A 10,807-nucleotide genomic window follows, 5' to 3' on the forward strand; every position below is an offset into this window, starting at 1 on the left:
CAGAATGGTATGAATTCCATGAATTGGTACGCTAGTCTACATGGTACACGTGCACTGGCGAACTTGATGCAAGTTTAGAAAGGCTAAGGTAAAGCATATTTTTATTTCTTTAAAAGAAAATGAACACAACATAATTAAAGAAAATTGAGGACAAGCATTAATGAGCATCAAGGTTGAGCAATCCCCTTCTTCACAAGTATATCATACACCCTATCAACTTTGCTTGCTTCAATCTTGAACAAGGGGTGAGCATCCAATTTCTTAGTGATGTTACCGCTGAAGATCTCTTTGGTCATGATCTCTTGCATCTTGAGGTAGACAGGAGGAGGTAGGTGAATCTCACGGCATAGCCGTTTTTCCTGCCGATGCATTAAAGTTAGCAACCTCAATGGCAATCCAAAAGACACTATACTTGGGAATTCACAATGAAGCCTCAAGGGCAGTGCATGACATCGTTGGACAATTCTTTTGCCATTTAACTTGAGGAATGATAAATGCTCAGCAATAAAATGTTTGTTGTTGGTGCACAACAACGAACCAGATCGGGCATTGTTTACAAATGTTGATGAAGAAAAGCTACCAACCAGGGATTTGATACTTACAGTTTCAGATAGTAGCTGCGTTTCATAAAAGCCTGTTGTGTCCAAACCATTGGCATAGCTAGCAGAGCCCTGTCCTACAGGTCTAGTACTCGAATCCTTCCTAACAGACTCTGAAGGAATAAATGCATTGGGAGCACCATGATTGCTAGGACCAACCAGAGCATTGTCTTTCAGTCTACTGGAATTTTCCTCGGCTTCTTTTTTCCTCTTCTGCTCAAGGTACCTGTCCGCCTCAGCTGCTGTGCGGCAACCAGCTGCTTGAGCTTCCTGCATAGTTACAGCAACATGGTTACAATTAAGCATATTAATCATTCACATACAGAAGTCCATGTTCTTCAGTGCGAGTGGCAATTTTTCTGTTCAAATCGGTGCCTGCCAAATCCTGTTTATACAGGACATAGCAGCCGGTATTATTTATTTCAAGGGAAAAAGTGAATCAAGTAATTATAAAGGTGCATTTTCGGAATGAATCAAAAACCTTCAGCTCTTCGATCCTTTTCAGCATCCGATGCTCTTCGACAACAACCTGAAGCAATTCCTCATGCTCTTCCTTGGAATGAAAACGCATGAAAGGGTCATAACGCCGACATAACGCCCTCTCTTCTGGAGTCAAGTCCTTTTCAAAAGGACTTGGTTGCAGCAGATTTCTTTCTAGTATGAAATCTTTTCTGCGCTTTCTCTCATCGAGCCTGTCAATATCCAGCAAGGTTATATAATTGTGAGATGAAATTAAACAGAATGACAGATATATTTGGTATAAGCAAGCAACTTGGCAGTATATCTTTTAACATTCAAAACAAAAATTCAGCATTAGAATTGTAGGTCAAATATGTTTGCTCTGTGATTTCATTTTCATTCCCCTTTAGATTATGCACCTTTTACCTTTATGCCTATATGTATAGCTCCCTAATCCTCCCATGTGAACAAGCATGATGTAGCAAAGTTCATTCCGACTAACAAACATTGCCAATTCGTTTACTACCTACCGCTTTGAATATATATGCAGCACTCGCAATTTCAGCTCCCGCTCTTCCTCAGTGTCAGTATCTTTAAATTCCATCTCAGCTAGCAACTGCTCAGCATCATTATCATATTCGGGATCAAACTCCTGCCTCTTGGGGTTATAACCGCTCAACTCCATTAAAGATGGACCCTCACTCCCAGAGGAATTCGGTTTCTTCCCTTTAGCATTTCGGTCCACCTGAGGATCTGCCACCAACAAAAACCATGATGACTAAGAATATGTTTGGGAACGCGGTGCAAACCGCGTTCCCAAAAAAATTAATTTTTTTTTGTTAAAATTTAATATGGTTTGTACGTTTTAGATCGTTTTGATGTACTGATGTCAAAAATGATTTTTAAAAAATAAAAAAACATCATTGGCATGTATTTCAGCACAAAAAGTTATTTGAAAAGCAACCGCTACCACACTGCCAAGCACCCTCTAACTGATCCTCCATAGAATTGTTCACACATTGAGTAAGAAGACAATAACATAGTACTATCCTACAAATTAGAAGTAGGGAAGCAACAAATTTCAATGAGCAACAACATCCAAATCACATCAATTTCAATTATATCATATGAAAGAGATTATTTTCAAAACAATCAAGCATCGAGAGGACAATGACAACAGCAACAACAATCACCTACTAAAAGCAATTTGGATAAGAAAAGTCATGTATCAAACCTTCCACTTTAACAACATTAGGTCCATCTTTAACCCGAGCAATGCTAGATGCCTTCTTATTAGCAGCTGTTGCTGCAGAGTTTGTGGTAGTAGGACGGCCAGCAGATTCTACCTCTGAAGGTTCAAAAAACAAGGATTCATTGCAGAAATGAGATTATTTCAATTCATCTTCATGAAACATCTAGTTATTTGAGATATTATTCAAACGAACCTGAGTTTAATGTTGATAATCGGCCAGAGGAACCTCCTTTATGCATATCTTCGACTCTAAGTTAATCAAGGAAATTGGTAGAGGCATGTTTAATAGGTGATCAGATATAAATTATTAAGAGAGAAGAATGGAAACCGTACTTCACTCTTGAAGGAGAAAATGGAGATTCTTCCTTCAAAGTAAGATCCCCAAGCATAGCAGCACCTATAAATCATACATAATTTGTGATTAAAATTTCTTTTCAAAAGGTCATAGTTCAAGAATGTGTATAGCAGCAGTAAGTAACACAAAATGACCGCAAGTGGCTTGTTCACCACTGAAGTAGGTTTTGCTTCCTACTTCAGCAGAAAATCCATTGCTTTTATGCTAGGAAATAACAAGTTGAAACTAAGGCACACTAGAGCACCCTGCACAATGTATATCAGGAACCACAGTTACAAAGAAAAATTCTAACCAGTACTGGGGATCAAAATATTAGCCTCACACCAAAGAACAAACTAAAATAAAGTTCCACCAAGGAAGCAGAAGTAGAAGAAAAATACAAAAACAACTATTGTTAGAGATATATAATGGTAAGCATTAACACAAACCTTTTTTGTCCTCACTATATCCCTTGGCCATAGCAAGAAGTTCCTTTCTATTTTTCCCAACAACAAGCGACATGTCCTGGAAAGAAGAAAAATGTTCAATTTTATCTTGTTCTACTTAAATCAGAAACAGCTTGAAAAGAGAAGAGTATTTCTATATCATACCGGGAGAGGGAAGTACTGGGATTGCATGTAAACACTATTATAGTGTTCAATACATGTGTCTTTACTCTTTGTCCCCACGTGCTCAGCAATTTCAGCCCAGTTCCCCAATCCATACATTTCAATTCCCTAAAGATCAACAGCATATCTGAATTACCTTGCAATGAACACTAAAATTCCAAACTAAAAAAAAAAAACCTTTAAGAAATTGAAAAAAAGAAAGTTAAACCAAACACCTCTAGAAGCAGTATTTCTTCATCTGCATTCCAATCAGGGCAAATAAGCGGGAAAGATAAATTATCCTGTAGAAATGAAAATACATAAAAAATCATCTTGCCAGCTTTCTAATGTTATAGGTTGAACGCTATGCCCACATAAGAATTGAGACTTATAGGCATTCCAACTAATTAAACCATGAAGAAACAAATGCAATAAATAAGTGAGCATTTGCTAACATGAGAAAGAACAGTTCAAGTATAGTAGAGTTATTAAATACTAAATAGAGATGCAACAGGAAAGCCAAAATTTCCTAAATATTTCATCAAACAAACCAGTAAGGTTCCCATGCTGATACAGGGACAAGCTTAATGCCAGATTAAAAAGGAATAATGAACAGAACCATGCAAAATAACAAGTTGGCAAGTTGTTAGAAGGAGAAGCACTGACCATAACCCTGTAAGGGTGATTGCTTTTATGAGGTGTAACCTCAGCTCCTACAGAGAAGCACTCTAAGCATAGGTCAAAATCAGGGCACATAGCGCATTTGATACGGGTCTTCCCTGTTATATCTTTATTGCAATAATTGCAATGGTATAATGCCCTTTTCCCATCACCACTTCCTTGGCCTGGGCACATTAAAAAGTAAAGAAGAAAACAAAGAAAAAGGTCATCAAGATGAGGAGGAAAACAAAATCAATCATCCTTTGGATGCATAGAGATCATATGCATGATGGTACTTAGAAGAACAAAGAATTTGAGTAATAACAGCAGCATCAATTTTCGTGACGTCTTTGAAATATTATTCTGTAATCAGTACCACCTTAACTATCCAGAAGTCTCTGTCAATTACAGTTTTTAAACCCCCTATTAGATAACAACTACAAGACAATCATAGATTTCATGTTCAGAATAGGACTCTAACTTGTATTTTCTATTCTACGAACTGCTCATGAAGTAATTAAAGCTTTAGATGAAACAATTCTGTAAGATGATCTATTATACTGTGCTACAGGTAATCATGAAAAAAATTGCTGTGAAAGTTCAAATCTAAAAAAGTTATCATTTTTAATTTTCCAAAAGGATGGAAAAATTACCAGCCAATAAAGATTCGGAATTATCTCCACTTGCCGCATTCTTCTTCCTTCTTGATCTGCAATGCCAACAACGAAATTCAGGATATACTACACTCATATAGCCAAAATTGATACTCAGTAATCACATAAACAAAAGTAATAAGAGACCATCTACATTAACCACCTTCAATTATGCAGAGACGAATTCTACATTACTAAATTCTATCAAATGACACTTCAAATTCATTTCCATTTTCCATCGTACTAATTAACATTACAAAACACGCAAAAGTAACACCAGCAAAAACAGAAAATAAAACAATCTAAAAACTGAATCAGAAACCAAGAAAGCAAACAACTTCAAAAAACACAAACCTCTGAGAAGGGTCTTCATCATTAGAGTGAAAATTCCCTCGAGAACGACCCATTTGTTTCTGTAATCGAGTAAGCTCACGAGTACCTGTATATGTATTGGTATATAAAACAAGACAGACCAACCAAAAACCTGGTATTGATAGACCCAGAAAAACCCTAACAGTGTACACCTCAAAAAAGGTTGAACATCCAAAATTAGCAATGAAAATCAAACATGTAAGGATAATTTACGAATGGGAAATAATGGGTTAGAATCAAAATTGAGATAGCACAAATGGGTTGGTGTCAAAATCTAAACTTTTTCAGATTTTTTGCATTTTCTTGAGGATTTTGGATAAAGATAGTTCTGATGATGATTTTAAAATTGTGGGCGTTGTATAGTTTGGTAAAATCTGGATAGTCCTTGCCATGTATGTAAGAAAAACAGCTTGGAATAATCTGTGAGTGTTGTAAGTGAGGTCTACTATCAGTTCTGAGGTTGTATTGCTATATATTTGCAATACTGGCAACTATGACAGGTCTGTTTGTTTCGCGAGAAAATTAAGTTGCCGGTCGAGAGAGAAAATAATGTGTGCTGTGTGTTTTTTTTCCCCACGCCTTTTCCAAGGTGGGGTCTACATGGTCTGAAAAAACTATTATATTATAATTATAATTATGTTATAATTATATTATAATTTATATTTTGCTTTTATAGGAGTAAATTGATAGAAATTTAAGATTATGTTTGTTTTTGTGCTTTAATTATATTTTTAAAAAATTAATTTTTTTTTATTTTTGAATTGTTTTGAAATGTTGATGTCATAAATAAATATTAATTTGATGTATTTCAAGTAAATTTTTTTTTTTAAAGCAATTCAAATACGTTTTAAATTAAATTGTGAAGAAAGAGAAAAGTCAAAGAAATAGAACTAAACTAGAAAATCATAATACAATGGGAGGCATTTTTAAAATTCAAGTGAAAAGTTGACTTTGATCATTTTAATTTTAAATTAATATATTTTCAACCCTCGATATTTTAAAATTTTAATTATTGTACAAAACTTCATTTAAGTGGTCAAATTTTGGTTGTAGAGAGAGCTTCAATTCGATTGACACGGTCTTCTATTATAAAAAGATCAATTTTAATGTCAATCTGTTTCATTTAATGAGAAAAGTTCCACTTAGGTATTATATGTCTTTCTCATCGTCTACGAGGATAGATTTGAACTCAAAAAGTCTGTTATTTCAAGTTGATTTTAGATTTTGGGACTATTTTTGGGCTATTTGAGGTCATGGAAGGATTTGTCAATGTGTGTAAGGTGTTTTTCTAGGTATTTTAGGTTTATTTTTGGGCAAAACAAAACTCATGATCTGAATTTTTAGTCTTTGGTCACCTAAAATTGATCTGACAAGTGACACGTCACCTGTTTTTTTTTTTAAATAAGAAGCAAATGACAGGTCTACTGTCTCTTGAAGAAAAAAAATTAAAACACAGCCTAGGCACAAGGACCCGAGCTTAAAGGTTGACACGCCTGGGCTTTTCTAAGTTAAAGAGCGTTGAGCCACCCAAGCCAGGCATGTGTGACATGATTTTTTTTTTCATTGGTTTTTTTCATTTTATTCTTCTTTTTCAATTTTCATCCTTTGATGTTGGTTTTTTATTGGCTATGTTTTTAATTTTGATAATTTTTTAACAATTTCTTATGATGTTTTTAATATAATATGATTTAATTTTTACTTAGTTTACAAATAAGATTTCAAAATTTTATATATATATTAGAAGACATTCTTTCTACGTGGCAGCACATGAATGTTTTTCTTTAATTTTATGCAATTGTTTTCCTGGGTGTCTTTTTTTTATGATCGTTTTTAAATAAAACATTGATTCCAAGAAATAAAGCCATAATCAAGACTATAACCCATATTTTGATATTAAATATCTACATTCATATCCATCTCTCAATTTTTTAACTTTTTCTTCGGTTAAATAGCGTTTAGTTTTTACTTGGTTTTTCATATAAATTGATAACATTTTTTCTAATATGCGCAACCTTAAATAATATTTTTTTTTCTTTGATCGTTTTTATATGTATCTATTTCTATTATGAATTGATCTAATGAAAATTTGATTCTAATAAACAAAATCATTAAATACAACTAGATACATGGTTTGTATTACGAAATCAAATATCTTGATTCACATCCATCTCTTAATGTTTTCAGTTTAGTATTTAGTTATTATTTTTTTGTATTTACATGGCTTTACTATCCGAATATACATTCAAGAGGACCACACACTGTCCAAAACAAGGACAAGCTTCTTGTAGACCTTTTTTTTTTCATGGTGGTGGTTATTGTATTAGACATCCTAATACATACATGTACTAATACTACTATACAAGGATTGTATGCTCGATTTAAGCCATTTATGTTTCAGATTATCTTCGTCATGCCCCTAAGCATAAGCTCTTGGCTCTAAGTGAAGATGCTTATGTTGTATTTATTTGGCTTCAGGCCATTGCCTGGTGTGAATTATCTAATCAATGGATCACAAGCTACGTTGATTTTAGCCAAGTATATGTAGTTAGGGATAACACAAGTGGAAATTTAGTTCATCCGGTACCAGCTCGAGTCGAGTTGGATGACATTGAACCATTAAGGATAGATCATTGAGGATAAGTGGTTATGTGGCTATGCACCTGGGTTCGCATTGAAACAATTGTTAAGTGAATCTTTTTTTGAATTACCATAAATCCATTATAAACACGTGAAATGGAAAACTAGTTCATGTCATTTGCTTTGCTTATTGGTAGCACCATAGCACTAAAAACCATCCAGTTACGTGTTCAATGGGTCTAAAAGCACTACTACTAGCCACTTTGAAGCTTCCACCAATGTTGGTTATAGTGACGAAGCTAGATTTGCTTCATGATGGTGAATTTGAATATTGTAAGGAAATGGAAAAAAGCTGGCAAGGAAGTTGAGGTTTTGATGAATCATAGAGTGGGTCATACATGAGAGGAATATGTAGCAACTTTGTGATGAAATGAAAGAATGTGCTTGAGATGTGTTAAATATTGTTTTTCAAAGTATTTTTCACTAGGAAAGATATCAAAATAATTTTTTTTATTTTTAAAATTTTATTTTTAATATCAACATATCAAAACGATAAAAAAAAAAATTTAAACCTAGAAAAATTTCAAAAAAAATACAAAAGCACGATCCAACCACAAAGACAAACGCGACCAAAGTTGTCATCTTGTAATGAAAGGGATATATGCATCATTGACACTATGTTTCTATATAGGGCATATATGAGATAGCATTAGCATACAGATTGCAAGGCACATCTAAAACTAACAACACAATTAACAATTGCATTTCTGTAGAGCACAAACCTAAGTGGAAACAAAACAAAGTAAAAAGAAAAAAAAACAAATAGAGGGAAAAAATGGAAGGACTGGCAGGTAAGGAAATGGATGCCTTAAAGTGAATCAATAAATCATAGACATGTAGAAAAAACCTTTGCCCGAGACCAGCCTTGCATGAAAGGAATAAGCACAATTAAAGAACAACCAAAAGCTGAATCGATAAATCGTATGTCAAGGGAAGGCAAATTGCTTTCCTAGTAGGATCATAAAAATAAAAAAAGAAAAAACTAAGAGAACCTTCAATCACAAATACAAAAGAACATAGAGATCGGAAAAACAATAATTGAAGAACATAACTTAAAAAAAAACCATAAAAAAGGAAGAAAAAAAATATCAAATGAGTAAGGCTCGATAATAGACATTCATATTTCTCTAAAAAACAAAAGGTGAAGAAAGAAATAATAGAGAAAATACACAAACATCAAGACCTCAACTCATTTCAAATAACATAAGACAATCAGAGCTACAAAGTAAGGCATTACTTCCTCCATGTAATTGAATTTTCCAATGTCAAAGAAAAAATTCTCTTTCTTTTAAATTAATAATTGAACCTTACAAGAATCACAAACAAGATAACATTAAAAAATTAGGTCCATAATTTGTAATTATCTCTTTAATTTGATTGAAATCTCATCGATTGACTATGAGGGCCTTGGCATTTTTTTCCTCTTTAATAGATATTGTTTGTATCCAAATTTCCTTTATATTTCTATAAGGAGGCCAGAAAAATAAAACAGGGAAGATGGAGATTCAACACCTACAACTAAACATACATAGCAACAAGATAAACTGTTAAAACTTACAAAGTATATGTTTTGTCTTTCCAGATGAAAGATAACGATGTTATTTATTTCTGTGGTTGGGCAACGCTTTTCAAAAAAAATGATTTTTTTTCTTTCAATTATTTTTTATGTTTTTTAGATCGTTTTGATACATTAGATTTTAAGCTTAGTTCAACAAACAATAATTCATGTTTTGAAACTTGCTAAAGTTGGATCCTCATAATTTTTGTATAAAAATATTGTACCTGGACAAGTTTAATATTGCCTGACATAACTTGATTCCTTTCTATAACCATGGAGGCCATGATTTTTTATGTGCCTTCCTAATTCCTTCTTGTTTCTCCTTTTCTTCTCCTTATTTTTTTTTTATTTAGGTGGATTGCATAAAATCTAAAAGTGGGATTTAAAATAAAGCTTATTCTAAGGCATATGAAGTTGCCTCTCATAGGAAACCTGCACAACTTAACAGGTTCAACACTACCACACCATGCCTTTAGAGATCTAATTAAACTAAGGTTGTCAATTCTGTTTTAGTAGGTGTTTCGTTTTATCAATTGAAATGAAATGTTTTGGTTTCAAAGCATTTCAGCGTACCGTTTCGGGATTGTACTGTTCATATGTATGTGTATATATATATATATATATATATATATATATATATATATATATATATTAAATTTAAAATATTTCTAAATAGTCAAGATTAAATAGAACTTTAACATAAAGTAATTCAACTTAAATAAAATACCAAAATATTATGAAAGTAAAATATTTTAACACAAAAGAAACATAAATCAAACCCGAACTTTTCACTTCTAAAAGATAAAGGCAAACCACACAAGTCATTCATGTCAAAATGCTACGACAATTAATTCTTGAACGAAAGTAGAGGGAGTTGGAATCTGAGTGTCACATTTCGGTTAACACACAAATACCACCCAATTAGTACTTTTTTAACCCTTAATTAAACTATAAGTTTTGTTTGTCACCCCTTTAAATTCCCTTTAGTTTACTCATTCAATATCACGACTAAGTCATGCTTTTCTTAAGGAAAATAAGAAACAGTCCAGTGCTTTTTATATTATAATCGTATTATAAAATATATTTTTATTATGACATTAATATAGAATGATTTTTTGATATCTTAACATTTTATAAAAAAGATGTGCAACTCATATTTTATTCAACTAAAGAAATGGAAGGAATGTAATAGATATTGGTGTCAATGAAGGTTTGTTAGGAGATGGGAGTTCAATGAAGATGAATTTGCCCTTTGACCATGTCAAAAAATAGATTAGGGTCCATAAATTTATTATTATTATTGTTTTGTTTGATTTTTTTATTTTTAGATTGATTAAAGATTGTTTTGTAATTGAAAATTGAGTTATTAATATACATACATATATATATATATATATATATATATATATATGGTATTTTTAGGATTTGTTTTGGTTAAAATAAGTTAAAGTCTAGGTTTGATTCAATGGTTTCTCAGGCCCGAAACGAAACATGTGAAATGAAACCGGAATATTCTGACCGAAATTTATCCAGAAAATCTGGAATGGATCGAGATTTCAAATGAGATGAAAATTGTTCTATTTTTTCTGTTTTTTGAATTGGTATGAAATGTTTCGGCCATTCCGGACGAAACGGAACGAAATTGACAACCTTGAACTAAACATGGGCCTTTGAT

General features: G+C 32.7%; 1 protein-coding gene across 1 annotated transcript; it reads right to left on the reverse strand.

Annotated features, from left to right (window-relative positions):
• Positions 1-73: 73 nt before the first annotated feature.
• Positions 74-5,485, reverse strand: LOC133689295 (transcriptional adapter ADA2b-like). The gene is made up of 13 exons (XM_062109108.1): positions 4,920-5,485; positions 4,566-4,621; positions 3,919-4,097; positions 3,489-3,554; positions 3,256-3,381; positions 3,094-3,169; positions 2,644-2,707; positions 2,504-2,559; positions 2,293-2,406; positions 1,589-1,811; positions 1,081-1,291; positions 603-869; positions 74-359 (listed from the first exon to the last, which is right to left on the reverse strand). The coding sequence occupies exons 1-13, from the start codon at positions 4,970-4,972 to the stop codon at positions 168-170; spliced, it is 1,683 nt and encodes a 560-aa protein (XP_061965092.1). The 5' UTR covers positions 4,973-5,485; the 3' UTR covers positions 74-167.
• Positions 5,486-10,807: the final 5,322 nt, after the last annotated feature.

The sequence above is a fragment of the Populus nigra genome, chromosome 3 (assembly GCF_951802175.1).
Source record: "Populus nigra chromosome 3, ddPopNigr1.1, whole genome shotgun sequence".
Taxonomy (NCBI): Eukaryota; Viridiplantae; Streptophyta; class Magnoliopsida; order Malpighiales; family Salicaceae; genus Populus; species Populus nigra.

Coding starts and splice junctions, on each gene's coding strand:
- LOC133689295 (XM_062109108.1), bottom strand. CDS start 4,972: ATGGGTCGTTCTCGAGGGAATTTTCACTCTAATGATGAAGACCCTTCT. Junction 4,098..4,565: donor TTCCGAATCTTTATTGGCTG/GTAATTTTTCCA, acceptor TAATGTGCCCAG/GCCAAGGAAGTGGTGATGGG. Junction 3,170..3,255: donor CCCAGTACTTCCCTCTCCCG/GTATGATATAGA, acceptor TCTTCTTTCCAG/GACATGTCGCTTGTTGTTGG.